The sequence below is a fragment of the Grammomys surdaster genome, unplaced genomic scaffold (assembly GCF_004785775.1).
Source record: "Grammomys surdaster isolate TR1022 unplaced genomic scaffold, NIH_TR_1.0 363, whole genome shotgun sequence".
Taxonomy (NCBI): Eukaryota; Metazoa; Chordata; class Mammalia; order Rodentia; family Muridae; genus Grammomys; species Grammomys surdaster.
Window position 1 is genome coordinate 10,106,623 of NW_021604782.1, and position 16,884 is coordinate 10,123,506.

The following is a 16,884-nucleotide window of genomic DNA, read 5'->3' on the forward strand; positions in this document are numbered from 1 at the left end:
CAGACTGGCTTTGTAGCACAAGCTTGCTTCTCAGAAATGGAGGTAAGAAGGAAGGGTAGCCAGGACTTCAGAGAACCCTAGAATCCCTGACTGTATCTCTTTTCAGGTTAACCTCAAACCTAACCCTGTAGGTTCTGATTCCAACTCTGCCACCCTGGAGACTAGACAAACTTCCAACAGAATCCTGGCTAGCTTTAAGTGGATTTCCAAGATAATTAATGTCAGCTGCCATTTCAAAGGTCTCTTCATATGGCATTGGCGTAGTGACAGATGATTGATACCAAGACAGACAGCATAGGAAACCTCTTCAAGCATTAAAGAAGCTTCTTTTCAGATGAGAAAACAGACTTCTAGGTGCTTAAAAGTTTCGTTTCAGCTCACACAGCTCACACAGCACACACAGCACACACAGCACAGGGCCACCACACGGCCCTCTCCAAAGAGGGTTTGCCAATGTGTATTGGCTCACCTGAGGTAATGACCTTGACTTAACTGTTGGGCCTCTAGAATCTGCTTTTTATTGTCTCTAGGTTATTAGTAGCAGGGAATAAGTAAATTAATAACCTGGGATGTCACAGGAAATATGGTGGTAGTCTTTGATATTCTGACTCTAGCTTCTTTTTGATTTACAACTCCGAAGGTGTGTACACTTAGACAGATATGGTGGTATACCTGCAAGCCCAGTTAGGAAGCCAAGGCAGAAGGATCACTCCAAGTTTCAGACCAGCCTTGGCTATGGAGCATGATCTCATTTCAAACAGAAAAACACATATGTACCATTTAACGGATGCTTTCATCCCATAACTAAACTACAAAAATCCCCTGACAGTTTCACCCCTTGGTCTATCCTATGCCCCCTGGCTTTTTACTATGCGGATGCTAGCCTGTGGTGTTTTTCTCTTTGGAAAATTAAATCAACCCCTGCCTCTTGTCTGTTTTTTCAAGGCAGGGTTTCTCCGTGTAGCCCTGGTTGTCCTGGAACTTACTCTGTAGACCAGGCTGGCCTTGAACTCAAAAATTCAAGTGCTGGGATCAGAGGCATGCACCACCACCCCCCTGGCTGGGAAATCAAGTTTCTTATATGAAGTATTTTCCCTCCTTGAGTCTCCTTTTGAAGCCACAGGGAAATCCAGGCAGAGATATACCTGCCAGCCACATATCTCTCATTACTTTTAATTTTTCATTTACTTTTTAAAAAACATTAGTTAAAACATACAGAAAAAAATTTATTAGCTGGGTGTGGCAGTACATGTCTTTAATCCTAGTATTCAAGAGGTAGAGAACAGGAGGATATCTGTGAGTTTGAGGCCAGCCAGGGCTACATAGTAAGATTACATCTTGAAAAAAATAAAAGTATGTTTTTGAATTTTCACAATGTGAATATATAGTCTTGCAACTGCTACCCAGACCCCCCTCCAATCTAGATGCCTAGAGCATCTGTTTTCAATTGTTTATCCCCCAACTGTAGCAAGAAGCCCCATTTTGCCCCTTCTTTTTGATATAGGATCTCATATAGTGGCCCAGAAATATGGGGCTGCTCCATTTCATTCACAGCAATCCTCCTGCCTCAGCCTCTTAAGTGCTGAGATACAAGCATGAGCCACTATGACCCACTTCTTTGTGTGTGTGATGCTGGGATCGAACCAGGACAAGGCAAGTGCCCTTCTACCACGGACCTGTCCCCAGCCCTCTCCTGGACTCAGTTGTAGTTTCAGCTGTTTGTGAGCTGGGTAAGTGTTAACAACACAGCAGGCATGTTCTTGAATCTTCCTTTGCATCTGTTTTATTAAGGTTAATCCACATCACACTGTGTGGCTGTCTTGTTCATTCATTCGTAATGTGAATGGAGTTCATCTCACTGCTGATGGACATTTGGGTTAGTTCCAGTTTGAGATGGTCACACATATTAGAAAACATCATGACTGACTTTCTCTTGGATTGGTCTCCATTGTCTGGGCTCATGATCCTTTCATCTAAGTATCTGAGGACAGCAGGCATGTGTGAACCTTTCGAATGTGTCCCAGAAAACATCAGTGTACGTTTTTGATAACTAGGTGTTTTTAACCCGGATACCATCAGTAAGTGTGTTTCATTTCAGTAGCTAGAGCCAGCTTTCTGAAATGGCCATACTAGTAACTAGTTCCAAATGTTCCCCATTCTCAATGAGCTTCATCTACCTGTCAATGTTAGGACTCTGATGGACTTACGAGGTCTCAATGCTTCCACCCCACTGGTGCTCACACATGTGACTTGGTCAGAGTGGTTGCTACACTGCCTAGGATGACACTCGTGATCCTCCCACCCAGTTGTCTAGTGCTGGAATTATGAGAATGTGCCTCCATACTCAGCTAAGACTATCTCTGATTATGAGATGTAACAGAATAAGACAGAAGCTGAGATCAATCCTCCTGTTTGCACCAATTGGCAACACAGCCCCAGTTGCTTAGAGAGGTAAATAATATATACATGAGTACCAGAGTGGGGGTGTGATGGGCAGAGTCAAGTTTTGGACTTGACCACTGTTGCCACAGTAGGCTTCAGGGGTTGAATTCAGGTCAGACTTGCACTGCAAGCACTTACACTTGCTGAGTCAACTCAGCGGCTCCAAGAAGAAAACCTTTTTAAATCTGCTATTATTTTGGTTTGTTGTATTCAGTAATCCGAATACAGAGGGTGAGTTTAGAGAGATTGTTGGGTTAGGTTTGAGGAAATGACAGAACAGAACAGAACATAAAAAGACAGACACACAGATTTAGGGGAAAGCATTCCAGGCAGAGGACCATTTGGTACCAGAGCCAAGGCCTTGTCAGCCTTTTATGTAATGGGGCAGGTCAACCATGTCACCCATCTCTGTCCAGCTCATAGTGACTGAGTCAAATGGTGGGCATGTGACCTAAGCAGAACAATCACAGATCTCCAGAGTTGTTATGGCAGGGACAGGACAGAATGGGTCTTTCTTCAGGATTACAAATCTTAGGGGTTATTTCAGTGAGGGGTCATGTTGTTGGCTGGGAAGCCTTATCTAACAATAAAGCCTCTGAAAGGCCAAGAGATAAAAGCCTGTGATGTAGGGACACACATCTGACATTACCAAGATTTAGGCATGCAAACCAGTTCAGTTTTTTTTTTTTTTCTATTGAACTGGGTTTCAGCCCCTGCAACTAAGAGTACCCAGAATCAGGCCTGCCACAAATCAGACCTTTCCTGTGCTAGACTGGCAGTCTGTATGGGATGACTAGCTGGAAACCTGGTTTTCTCCACTCTTAGGGAGTTAAATGAGTGATTATGATATCTCCCAAAGGGACAAACTACAGCCTAAACTGGCACACTTGAGAGGGGAATGAGAAAACCAAGTCTCACTGAGTCCCTGGACACCCACTGCCTGACATCTGGAAGGCTGTTAATATGCCTTGCCAGACTGTGAAAATCTAGTTCTCTAAAGATGGGGTGCAGATCCACAAGTCAACTACAACCCTTTCAGATGACTTTCAGTCTCTTCCTGATTTTAAAGGATCTTACTCTGCAACTTAGGTTTGTCTTAAAGTCCAGGAAGTCCTTCTGCTTCAACTCCCGAGGTGCAAGCTGTGTCTGCCTGTGCCTGCTTTGTTTGTAAAGATATGGGTGGCTGCCACCAAGTGGACACTTCAGGTGACAAGACCTGACTCTAGGGGAAAATAGGCTCCAAGATCTTCCTCCTATATCAGTTAGTCACACAGGAGGGGCCAGCCATCCTTCTCACTGCCCCCTCACTGGGAGGTGTCATGAGTGGTTAAGGGTAGGGGCTTTGGAACTGGGTCAAAATGTTACATCTTTTTCTTTGTAGCCTTTAACCCGCAACAGACGGGAGTAGCCTTAGGGGAGTGCCCTAATCTCTTAGATAGACCTTCCTCATTGCCAAGGACCCCAAACTAAACTTAGCCCTTCAGTCTACATTGAATCTGCTTTCTCCACTAAATGGTTGGGCCACCTGCCACTCAGACAAGCAGGTTCATCTCTCATTGTCTAATTTAACTAATTATACCCGAAATCCACCTCCTTTTTTGCATCCCTATGGTCACCATGCAATTCAAACATCTGCACAATGCCATGGTGTTACTAGGAGAAAAACACAACATGGTCATTCCCCTGTTGGCATCCTTGAAGTGCCCTTTGATCTTATGATAAAGTTAGAAGAATGTAGCATGGAAGCCCCTGTACGGTTTGGACTGTGACTCTGATCTCCAGGACACCCGTTCTTGTACTCTTCCTGTTGTGGCAGCCACACCAGCCCTGTGCTCATCCAGCTGTTTCGGCTCCAGGAACTTTGCACAATGGTTCTTTCTCTGGAAGGCTCTTGGTCAATTATGTCTCAGCTTAGTTGTTCATCAAAACATCAGTCCTTCAGGGAACTGTTTTCCAATCCTTTGAAGATCAGGACCTGGTGACCTTCCCATTTGCCATTGCTCCTAGACACACCTGGACTGTGGCACCTGCAGGGTAGCACATCTCCTGGCTCTCTGAACAGCTTAGTGATGATGGTTCTGGGACAGCCTAGGAAAACCTTCCCTAACACATGAATCATTTTAAGCAGAGCTCAGAGGCTGCCTAACAGCCAGGATAGTACATGTCTAGTCTAGTAAAGCCCTGGCTTAAATTAAATGATCTGGGTTCCAGATGGTAAATGCTCTATGCTCAGGACCCAAGGGACAGTTTAGGACGGATCTGATTTTGGTGGCTACCTAACAGAAGGCTGAGAAGTAGGAGGATCAGCTCTTAAGGTGAGTTACTCACAGCTCTAAGGAAAGCCACCAAGTGTTAGACCAGTCTGATTGCAGGAGTTACCAGTTATCTAATTAGTTCTGCACCTTAGAAATGACATCTCGCTGGGCTGTGGTGGCGCATGCCTTTAATCCCAGCACTTGGGAGGCAGAGGCAGGCGGATTTCTGAGTTCAAGAGTTTGTTTGAGGCTAGCCTGGTCTACGGAGTGAGTTCTAGGACAGCCAGGGCTACACAGAGAAACCCTGTCTCGAAAAACCAAACCAAAAAAAAAAAAAAGAAATGACATCGCTTTAGAGTCGGAGCTGAACTTGCTTTGGAGCTGAGCAGGGCCTCCACCTCTGAAGTCAGGTGTGCCTGCAAATGGCCCTGTCATTAGCTGCAGTATGGGTGTCATGTCAGATGAATGAACTGAAGCCAGCCAGGCAGCTTCAGAAACCCACAAAGTCAGCCTTATCCTCTCTTGTTCTCTTATTTCCCTCCGGGAAAATCTCTAGTCTGGTCTTCAGAACGTGTCTTGAAGGGCTAGAGGTACAGCTCAGTAGCAGAGTGCTTGCCTAGATGGGTGGGTGAGGCCAGGGGTACTTAGTGGAGAAAAATAAACCAAACAACGCCAAATCTTTAAGATGGCTGCCCCTCAGATGTAAAACAAAATGTCAGGGTAGAATTAACTATTCCAACCTCCAGTCTGTTATCCACCTTGCTCTTCCCTGACTGCTCTCCAGGACTGCCAAGCTCCTCCTACCAAAGGGGTCGCTGAGCACGTCTGCTGGTCCTCTTGTCCTTTTAAGATTTCAACTCAGGGACAGCGTCTATCTTGGACTTTCCCTTCTAAGCATGTATCATTTCAGCTGCTTTGTGACATCTTATCTGACTCCCCTTTCTCTGCACGAATTCTACAGAGACACACTGCTGCATGTCCCGCTGTGTTCAAATTGCCCTGGGCAGAGGTTCTCAGGAACTGTCTTGTGCACAGACTTTTTGATGCTGGCATCTCCTGCAGCCAGGAATTCCTGCTGCTTCTGGGTTTTGATCCTCATTAATGAATAACTTTTTAGGTTTCAAGATCCAACTGCTCTCCTCTTGTGAGAGCCCCAAGCCTGTGCCTCAGGCTCTTGGATCCTCCCAAGCTGAAGCTACACCAGAGGAGGGTCTTGGGGCTGAGCCAGAGTGGGAAACTTGGAGGGCCTGGAAGGATGCAGCTGTGAGTGGGAGTTCAGCATGCTGGCAAACCACCCAGGGTGCTGCACCTTGCCAGCAACGTGGGCAGGAAGAGGGCACAGGGCACAGTTCTAAGAAGACTTTTACTTTCTCCCTTCTGTAAAGCCCAGGGAGCTTTGTCAAGATCAAGTCCTTCACTCTTCCTTCAGCCACTTCAACAGCTGGGGGGCAAAGTAGGTGATGATAATGTCAGCACCTGTGGAAACAAAAACAGGAGGGATGTGACATCAGCTACCAGCACAGTTGGGAGACTAGGGCTGGGCAGACGAAGACCACCACAGAGAGGCACAACCTGGTGTCACATCCTATGGCTGAGTCTCTTGTTCTGGGCCTTGATTTGCTGATAGATGGCATGTGCAGAGGAAGAAGCAGGCGAGAACAAGCCTGGATGCTCTGCTGGTCTAGGGAGACCAAGGTCCAGTGCAGCACGGAGACCAGACTACAGACTCTACGTCTTAGCCGAGTTCCTTTCTCCTCCTGCCCAGTCACGCAGCCAGGGCCGACCTAGCTCAGACCCATCGTCTCCCCATAGGTTTCAGTGATGAGCTACAGTGCCCAATTTGCTTGTGTTTGTGGACCTTTCTAATGGGTGGGGAGTCTGCTGTTAAATCCCTAGCTGTGGAGCCTGAATGATCAGGATGGTGAGTGATAGTAACCAAACCTGCTCCCATTTACGGGGTACTAAGCATACACTGCATATTAATATTATCTCAGCCAATCTTCTGGACAAATATGTGCCGGGTACGGACAAGGACCCCAAGATTTATAGAAGCAGCTTGGCCCAACTTCTCATAACCACAGAGCTCTATGGAGGTCCTGTTTCTGTGATCACTGCATACTTGTTCCACCCTTCTACATCTGCTTTTCTACCCGTGTCTGGAGATCAGAACTTCCAGGCAAAGAATCAAGGCTTCTCAGACCTTGGGCACAGTGCCCATCTGTCCCTGTGACACAGGTCACAAACCCCACCCCTGCTTACCGGCTCTACGGAAGGCTGTCATGGCCTCCAGTACAGCAGTCCTGAGATCAAAGGCCCCGGCCTGGGCTCCATGCCACAGCATGGCAAACTCTCCCGACACCTGGTATACTGCTAGGGGGAGCTCAGGGTGCTGCAGAGAAGGACACATGGGTTCAAGTGACTGTCCCTTTCTCCCTCCCTGCCCCGTTCTGATTCACTGCCTCCTGATGATAGCCTAGCTCATTCAGAAACTGTCCAGCCGTCCAAAGGCTCCTGTGAGCCATGGCAGAACAAGCCGATACCTAGGCAGGGATGGGAGGAGAGAGCTCCTGTTCAGGGTCATACTGCTTCTGGCTCAGAGACTGATTCGACCCCCTCCCCCCCATTCAGGGCCCACTGTGGGAACAAGCTCTCCCAGCCCCAGTCTGAGCTCACCTTGTCCTTCACCTCCCGCACCATATCCAGGTAGGGCAATCCCGGCTTCACCATAAGCATGTCAGCTCCTTCTTGAATATCCCGGGCCTAGGGATGAGGTGAAGTGTTGGCAGTGCCTGAGACAGGGACAGGACAGGGCAGAGTGGGTGGATGTGGGGCTTAAGTTCTGATCACTCACCACTGCTCGGAGGGCCAGGCCACGGGCTCCAGGAGGCAGCTGATAACAGCGTCGGTCTCCAAAAGCTGGGCTTGACTGAGCTGCATCCCTGCAAGAGAGTATGACAATGATGGGGGCCAGCTTCAGGAGAACGGACCAGGTATTTAACAGACTACTGCTGGTGCCACTCACCGGAAAGGACCATAGAAACAGGAGGCAAATTTGGCACTATAGCTCATCACAGAGACCTATAGGGAAGACAATGGGGTCTAGGCTGAGTCAGCTCTTCCCGAATCCCAGGGGTAAAGTGACAGGGAAAGGTCCTCAGGAAGCAAGTAAGGGACGTATAATCCAGTCTCATCCAACACTAGGCCTTAATCTCTCTATCTGAGGTTGAGATGGATCCCAAAGGCTTTATCCAGCATTGCTCTCAATTCTGTGATTCACCGTGTCTATGTGGGCTCATGTGTGGATGCATGTGTGTGCACATATGCATGCGTGTACATATGCATGTGGAGCTCAGAGAACAACCTCAGCAGCGTTCCTCAGCTGCCACCCACCTTTTGTATGAGACAGGTATCTCTCATTGGCCTAGAACTTTACGAAGGGTAGGCTAGCGAGCCAGCAAGCTCCACTTCACCATCACCGGGGTTCCAAGCATATACCACCATGCCTGCTTCTTACATGGGTCGGGGGAACTAAACTCAGGTCTCCACCTTTGCAAACAAGTGCTTTACTGACTGAGCCATACTCCTAGGGCTGGCCCAGGCCCTCTCCCCCCATCCATCCCCACTCCCCTCCCTGCCCTCAGCCTATACCCTGTTGCCAAGTCCATGTTTTAGCAGGGCAGCCTTGATGGCCTCGACTCTTCCATCCATCATATCTGATGGAGCGACAACCTGACAGCCTGAAAAACAAAGGGTGACCTTCAGAATTCAGGATCTCTCGGCCCCATTATGCCACCTTCCTGTCCCCACTGCTAGGGGGCTCACTCACCTGCCTTGGCATAGGCCAGTGCCACCTCTGCCAACCGCTGTCGGCTTTCCTCTGCTAGGAATGCTCCATTTTCACTCAGGAGGCCTGGGGGACAAGATGGATAGATTTGGGAGTGCGCCTTGAGTCCTTGCACGTGCCCACCCTGGAGGAAAGCTGGGCTTGGATGAGAGGGGATGTGAGAGCTCACCACAGTGGCCGTGGGAGGTGTAGGGGCACAAGCAGACGTCACAGGCCACTAGCAGGGTAGGGAAGGTCTTCCTCAGCAGACGGACAGCCTCGATAGTTGGGGAGTCCTCTGAGTCAGCTGCAGAGCCCTGTTCATCCTGGAGGCAGGGGAAGGACAAGGTGGTGTATCTATTACAGATGCTTCTCAGAAAGTGTGGTGGTTGCCATCGCAGACCAGGTCCAACATTCTCCTTGCATCCCATCACACTCTGGATGAGGATGCACTGGACTGTCCCCATTTGTAGAGAGGGCAGCAGAAGCCTGGAGAGGGGGCTTGACTCACCCAGTTAGGGGTCATAGTCCTACTTATGAGCTTTCTGCCCTTGGGCCAAAGGCAGGCAATACAGCAATGTAACTGTGGCCCCAAAGCTGGCACAGGGCAGAGCAAGGACACAGTGAGTATAGTACTTCAGTCCCTCCTGACTCTGTCTTCCTTCTTCCTTCCTTATACGTGTATACATGTGTTCGCATGTATGTGTGTCTGTGTGAGCACGTGCACAAGTGCATGTGTGCATAGAGACCATAGGTCAAAGCTGGGTGTCTGTGTTAATCATTCTTCACCTTCAATTTCTCTGCTTTGAAGACATGGTCTCACTGAGTAGCTCTGCCTGGCCTAGAACTAGCTATGTAGACCATGCTGGCTTTGAACTCAGAGACACGCAGGCTCATGCTGGGATTACAGATGTGTACCATCATGCCACAGGCTCTTATTGAACCTGGAGCTCTCCAATTTAGGCAGACTAGCTGTCCAGCAAACCCCAGGGACCCACACGTTTCTGCCTCCTCAGTGCTGGTATGACAGGCATGCACTGCTCAGCTTCTCAACATGGGTCTTGCGACTGAACTCAGATCCGCAAGTTTGAGCAGCAAGCACTTTCAGACCGAGCCTCTGCCAAGTCCGGATCACCTTCCCTTCTCAACTCTTCCATTTCTCACCTTGGGAACTCTGCTGGGGACACCAAAGATCAAGACACAGCGCAGGCCAGCTTCCACCAGAGGTCTCAGCATCTCCTCTAGCTGGTTTACGCCATACCTGGGGGAGAAGACGGGGTGGGGTGGGGTAAGGAAGTGTGAAGTGCTAAGGTAACAGGTTCCCTGCCCAGGCCTCCACCCCTTCAAACAATGCTTCGGCTAAAAGCCGAAGCTGGGGTTACAGCTCTGTGATAACACGCTTGCTAGCATGTGGGAGCCCCTCAGTAAAATCCTCAATGAAGAGCCAAGCTGGGCAGGAACCAGGAGGGTGCAAGACCCACAGTCCAGGGATAAGCAATAAGATACCCACCACGGAAGTGGGCAAACGAGGTCACAAACAGCAGTGCTATGGAGTTAGCTGTGGGTGACTCCTCCGGGGCTTTTACTCAAGTCCCATCTCAAGCCCAGTTTCTGCCTGTAGCAGCCTCTGTCACAGTGTCTCCAATGATAGAATGCTTCTCACTTCATGAGGTTGCCATCTGCACTGGCTAACAGCTTAGCCGCCCATGAAATCCTTCTTTCCACGGCACCCTTCTGAATCTGCTACCTGCTGGGCATGCATCTATTTCCTGGTACTTTCACCCGTGAAACCCCTCCTCCTACCATCCCCTTGACAGCCACCATGCCTCCTACCTGGCCACTCCCGGGAGGCTGGCAATAGGCTGGACATCATCAGGAACATCTCTGTAAGAACAGGGGAGAGCTATAGATTGGTGGCTGTGGGAAGGGCCCGTGGTGACAGTGCCTGGGAAGGATGGAATGGAAGCTGGGAAGGGACATGGAAGTAGAGATGGAGGGAGGGGGAGGATCCTATATGTGGCTCCCCCGTGTGGGCAAGCCTGGGGTCTGAAATAACAACAGAACAGTTATGGTGTGACAGTGAAAGCAACTGTAGTAAAAGAACAGCAGCCACAGGAAGGACTTAGACTCTGAAGTTGCAGGGTCCTTGTGTCCCAGCCTAGATACATTCTGACTTAAGTGACCTTGGCCAAGACTTAGCATCTTCTTTTCAGGGCTAGTATGGTTCCAAAGATTACTGTCCTTATCTCAGGCCACTCACAAAACCTTGCTTCACTTACAGCCCGCTTTAAGGCCCCCCTCTTCCCAACAATCCCGATGCCTATTCCAGCCACACATGTCCTCCTTCCCTAGACAGATCCTAGGCTTGGGGGACTCACGTGACAAAGATGGGATAGATGAGGTTGGAGGCACTGACGGTGGAGGCGGCGGTCTGCCAGGTCCGAAGCAGTGGGTGAAAGTAGCCACCGTGCAGAACGGATTGGTGATGCATGGTTGTGGAACACAGAGCAGTCCGCTAGATGAAGTCTAGGCTCCTGGGGTGTCTGCTGCAGCCTCAGCTCTGTAGGAGGCATCAGGAAACAAAAGACACATAGCCCCTGTGCCTGGGGTCCCGTCTGGTCCTGCCTACCCCCTCTCCAGCCTGTGCTACCCATGGTGTGGTTTTACCAACTGCTGCCCCTCCAGGCAAGGTAAGGCAGGGAGACCTGTAGAACCTTCAGAGCAATTTCAGTGTAATAATAATAGCATTTGGGCCATGGTTCACAGGACTGCTAGTTAAAAAACAAAACACAAAAGACTAGTTTTCTAGTAACTTTAAATTGTGTCTTAGCAAAGACTAGGAAATTTAGGAATAAAAGAGAAAACAATTCTTGTTGTGCTCACTCTGAGAGGCACTGATCACTGCAGCATTTAAACTTCAATTACTCCATGAAAAATGCCCACAATTATGACGGATTCAGATGTTAGTTCTTTTGTGATGTCATGGATTGAACCCATGGGCTTTGCACATGTCAGGCAAGCATTCAACGACTGAGTTATAGCCCCAGCCTGAGGTTTTGTTATTTTTGAGATAGGGTTTCACTATGTAATACAGGCTGGCCTCAAACTTGCTTGGCAAGAATTTTAGATAAGCAGAAAGTAAAATGCCCTGGAAATTCTGCTGTTAGTACAAAGCACTGTTAAAACCTGGCTATGTGGGCTGAGGCACTAGGCTCAGTGTGTTCCAAGGAGAGCAAGCACCACATAATGACCAACATGGGGTCATGCACATGCACCTTCACTGTACAGTGGCCTCTAAAGAGCTCCGGCTACCAAGGAGCCTTCTGCGCCAGCCAATCAGTGCCCCGTACTGTACTTTCCTGTCTCCCCTCCTCCCATTTTGTTGGTTTTCTTTTTAATTTCCTATGCAGCTAAGGATGACCATGGACTCCTGATCCTCCTGTGCCTACCTCCCAAGTCCAGGCATGATGTGATACTGAGACTGGAACCCCAGGCTTCTATGCATGTTAGGCAAGCACTTGTTTTGTGATGCCACGCTGTCCCCTCCCCAAGAAGGTCTACACTCTGCACAGCCTTCCCTCAAGTAAGCATGCTACCACCTTCTCCCTCTCCCACCGTAGCTTCCCTTCTTGCCCACTTCACAATCCCTCTTATATAACAGTTCCTTGTGGCACTGGCTTATCTTGTGGCTAGTTGACAGAGCTTCTGCAGGGCAGGGACTGTGCTGATGCTGAGTTCATGTCTGCCTCCCTCACCAGCTCTCCCCACACACTGACTCTAGCATACAGCAGATATTTCATCACACTGAGAACAAGACAATAAGTACATGCCAACTAAGTGATAGAAGACTGAAGGAAACCTGGGTGTCACATTATTTCAGGAGCACCTAGTGTGTGTCAGCCCAGTATAGCACCCTCATAGGTGCCTTCTGGAAGTTACAGGCCAGTCCCTAGAGGCAGGGCTGATAAGTATACTACAGAACCTGGCAGCGTGAGCCTACACGATCCATGGGCCCAGATAGAAGGGCAGAGGAGCTTGTAGAAGACAGAGCTTGGGCTCTGGTCTGCAAGATGTGTGAATCTGGCAGGGGTAGAGACAGTGCTACCTCATGAAAGTGAATGAGGAAGATTGCCTACTGGTCTCAAGCCTTGAGGATGTAGCGGGGGCCATTCAGAAGGAATGGAGAGGTTCTGACAGGGACAAGTTCTGAGCAGCAAGTAAGGCACTGGCCTGGCCAGAGCCTGGCTTTGAGGGGGACTCTGTTGCTGAGGAGAGCAGACAGGAAGCAGAGGAGCACAGGAGCCAGGGGGCGGAGAAGGAAGGGCCATCTTGAGCAGATGCCTGGAGGCTGTCCTTAGGGCGGATGCTCTGACCCAGGGGGCAGCAGAGACAGGGACAAGGCAGGAAGAGGGTGGAGGGGACTCAGAGTTGGACAGCCGGTTCCATTTTAGACATTTCCTTTTGGCTACTAAGAAGCTAAGTAGAGAAAGAAAGAAAGAAAGAAAGAAAGAAAGAAAGAAAGAAAGAAAGAAAGAAAGAAAGAAAGAGAGAGAAAGAGAGAGAAAGAAAGAACGAAAGGGAGAGAGAAAGAGCCACAGAGAGTAGAGGCCGGAAGGCTTGAATCTCTGCTAGAGGGGGCAGGTACTTACCCAAAATCCTACAGCAAATTAAAAGTGAAAAGAAGCCCAGAACCCAGGGGATCCTTCAGTGTGCTTAGCTGTCCTCCCTCTCTTAGCTCCCTCCCAAGCAGCTCAGGGGCCCAGCTTATCCCCTTTCCCTCCTTGCTGGGGTTGAAGTTATCAGGAGCCACACAAGGACCAATCCAGCTACCACACCCCTGGGAGGGCCAGGCTTATCACAGGACACAAGAGGACTCCCAAACAACACATTCAGCACATTGGAGTTTACCTACACTCTTTGTGCAGAATTTGGCTCTCACATCTGCCAGGAGGTAGCCCAAAGACGTAAAATTTATTTGCTCAAAATGACATAGCTGATTAATGATAAAGCCAGAATCTGAATTTGTGCTGGACTTCAGATGGTTTCCCTCTACCTAGGTGCAAGGTGCTGAAGGTGGTACTTTACCTCATTTAAGTTACATTTCGAAATCAACATAACTCTTAGCAATTATGAAATAGAGGCTGAGAGAGAGGTTACGGAACTCACTCAGTGCCATTTTGGATTGGAGTCAGGTTTTGAAACCAGGCGCATATTTGGACTCATCTGCCCAAGAATCAACTTTGTAGCAGGCCCTGGCTTCTGGAATCCACACCTGCATTCCCTGGCATTCACTCAGCTCCTTTAGGAGCTTAAAGTAGCAACACTGATAGGCCATCTGCCTAAAAGTAAAACTTGGGAGAGCCACCTAGGAGCTGCACTGACCAGTTTCTACTTCAGGGTGGCTGGGCGAGGAGGGAGGGGAAGAACGGAGAGGCATGTGAGGAGGCACACTACAGCAGCTCCTGTTTGCTTGTGATGGGACTGAACCCCTGAACCCCTATGCTCCACCACCGAGTTATATCCCCAGCCAGAACACTCCAGTTTTGATTTAGGCTTTGTTTGTTTGTTTTGGTTTGAACTTTTTTTTTTTTTTTTTTGGTTTTCAAGATAGGGTTTCTCTGTGTAAACCTGGCTGTCCTGGAATTCACTCTGTAGACCAGGCTAGCCTCAAACTCAGAAATCCGCTTACCTCTGCCTCCCAAGTGCTGGGATTAAAGGCATGTGCCACCACTGCCCAGCTTGTTTTGAACTTTTAAAGGCTTATTTTATGGCTAGGAGTGTTCTGCTTACATGCCTGCATATGTATCACATATTTGCTTGCAGTGCCCACAGAGTTCAGAAGAGGTTGTATGATTCTCCCAAACTAGAGTTGCTTATGGTTGTTAAGTCAACCAAACCCAGGTCCTCTGGGAGAGCAACACGTGCTCTTAATCACTGAGATATCCCCTGCCCAGATTTAGGTTTTTATTTTGGCCACTAGATAAAACTGAAAGAGATGTTGGTGCAAATGTAAAAGAAAAAAAGACCTATTCAGTCCCTCATGATAGGAGAAATGATGGGATGGAAGGCCACTTAAGCTCACAGTGGGTAAGGCAGAGGTAGGGACTGACCTGAGGCCCCTGACTTCCAGCCCAGTGTCCTCTACTACACAGTGTATGACAGCAGATGCTTAATGAATGTCCACAGAGTGGGAAAGTGCCCAGAGTCGCTTCTGTTTTATGGAACCAGTTCTAGATCAGGGTTTTGCTTTGAGAGAAGTCCTTCCAAACATGGACAGGGCATTTTCCTCAAATTAAGGGGGTTTGCAAACTTGAGCTTAAACCCCAGGAACACAAGGGCCGAGGAATACAGGAACACAGGACCATAGGGGCCCAGGCCACCCTCTCTCCCATTTTAAGCCAGGTTCACTATGCTAGCAAGCTGTACAAGGCGTTGCAGAAAGAACTGTCTCTGGGCCCAACAATCCCAGAGTTGACTCTATAACTTTGGGCAAGGCCTTTCAGATCCTCCCCCAACTTAAAATGTGCTGATATTATCAAGCCTGCATGCTGTAGGGATCAGATTAATGATGAGGCGTGTCTGACACGTTAAATCTATGGCAAATGCTGAGCTGGGATGAGTACACTGTACAGTGTGTGACCCTTCGCCACACCTAGGGAAGGACATACATTCCATCTACCGCCTGAGGTGAGAGAGGAATATGGGCCCTCCAGCAGCATGTGCTAGACAAGGAAACCGAACGCTGTAGAGGGTAGTTTCTTAGAGACATTGCAGGGTAGCTTTTCTGAAAGACTGTAAGGGTTTCACCTTCCTTAGGAGGCAGCATCCTCCAACCTGGGAGTGAACCTGCTACTGGGAGCAGCTGAGAGCTTCAGGGCCTGGGCTCCCAGGTTGTGCTCCACAAAGGATTCCAGAGGCTGTGCTCTTGGCATAAATAGTAGTGAAGTGGTGCCAGCTCGAGCAGGCTCTGGACTGGCTAGGGAGGGGACAAGTCAGGAGGGCCAGCTAGGTAGAAGGTTCAAAGCTGGCAAATCTGAAGTGGAAAGAGCCCAGGAAAGGCATCTGTGGGCAGTTCTGAAGAGGGACTGCCCAGTGGCCCATTTGCATTTCCTGCATACTCTAGCTGTCACCTGCCAGTGTTAGAAGGAGGGATTAAAGAACTAGACCTTGTCTAGTGTGTGGGCTTAATCTCCCCTGCTGTCCGGGTTTAGCCATTTCAAGCTATCAAGTTGCCTTTCCATAGACTGCTAAAATATTCTGGGTGAGAGCTTCTCCATGAAACAACTGTAAAAGTGAACTCCAAGAAGAGCAGGTACTAAGTAGGGATCATACAGCAGGTCAGCCATAAATACGGTCTAAAATTCTGGAGTCTAGCAGTCCTCAATCCTCACCATGACTTTTGACATTAGAAGGCCAGAGTTCACACATATTTTCAATATGAAAGAGCGGACAGAGAGTACAGGTGAGTGTCTGGGAAGAAAGAGGTTTAACCTCGATCTGGCCACAGCTGGTAGCCAGGTGGTTAAATGTGTGACTTGGGGATTTAAAAGGCATGGGGACAAACTCTTGTTTCAAGCTGCATGATCTCTTGTCTTATGTGGTCTGGGGGTTAAGCGGATCTCAATGGGCTGTTGTATGACTGAATGAGCAGAAGCAGGAGAGACCTAGTACAGACGGCCCTTATTGTTTTCCCCACTTCTCCAGCCTGCCAGACATCTCGCGCTCTGCAGAAACCGAGACTACCCCTGCAGCCCCGAGAAAGGGGGCGGGTGGAGCGCAGCTTTGAGTCCCTAAGCCTGGGCGCAGCAAAACCGTGTAGCAGCAAGAATCCCGCCCACTCTAGTAGGTGCATAGGGACAGCGTCTCCACTGCAGCGTCAGAGCTTCGGGAACACAGCGCCATAGGGGTACATCTCGCTTTGTTCTGAGGGCGTCCTCCCAACCCGCCACTTCCCAGAGGTCGGCGCCCGCTCACCTACCAGGGACGCTGCTCGCCGCCGCTCGGAGCCGAGGTTCTGGACACTTCGCTCTCCCGCTCTAAAAGCGCAAGCCCACGTGGGGGCGGGGCGGCTCACCCGGAAGCGGCTCCCATACCGCCCGCCCCTAAGGGAATGCAGCCTACCCTCCCTTCGGGGCAGTCTCTGGATCCCTGGTCAGCTCGCAAGGTCAGATCCACGCTTGGCTGGAATCTTGGCCAATCCATAGTTTCCGAGGAGCCCGAGAGCCCGCCCATTCCCTCCACCCACGACCTCAGGCCTCACGAGGTGGGAAGGCCCGAGGGGGTCCGCGTGGACAGTCGGAGCCTCTGGGAGGGGCTCCGACTTGCAATCTCCAACTCATCCCAGAGTTCACTTGCCGGTCTTTT

The 16,884-nt window shown here is 49.5% G+C and overlaps 1 protein-coding gene across 2 annotated transcripts; it reads right to left on the reverse strand.

The window, feature by feature from the left end:
• Nucleotides 1-6,041: 6,041 nt before the first annotated feature.
• On the reverse strand, nt 6,042-16,621 carry Alad (aminolevulinate dehydratase). 2 transcript variants are annotated; one of them, XM_028779932.1, is made up of 12 exons: nt 16,499-16,621; nt 10,899-11,080; nt 10,354-10,404; nt 9,685-9,781; nt 8,711-8,846; nt 8,524-8,607; nt 8,346-8,434; nt 7,720-7,775; nt 7,549-7,636; nt 7,371-7,457; nt 6,957-7,086; nt 6,042-6,173 (listed from the first exon to the last, which is right to left on the reverse strand). In XM_028779932.1, the coding sequence occupies exons 2-12, from the start codon at nt 11,009-11,011 to the stop codon at nt 6,112-6,114; spliced, it is 993 nt and encodes a 330-aa protein (XP_028635765.1). In that variant the 5' UTR covers nt 11,012-11,080; nt 16,499-16,621; the 3' UTR covers nt 6,042-6,111. The 2 variants fall into 2 exon arrangements, with proteins under 2 accessions (XP_028635765.1, XP_028635767.1); XM_028779934.1 differs by having other exon boundaries at nt 16,495-16,560.
• Nucleotides 16,622-16,884: the final 263 nt, after the last annotated feature.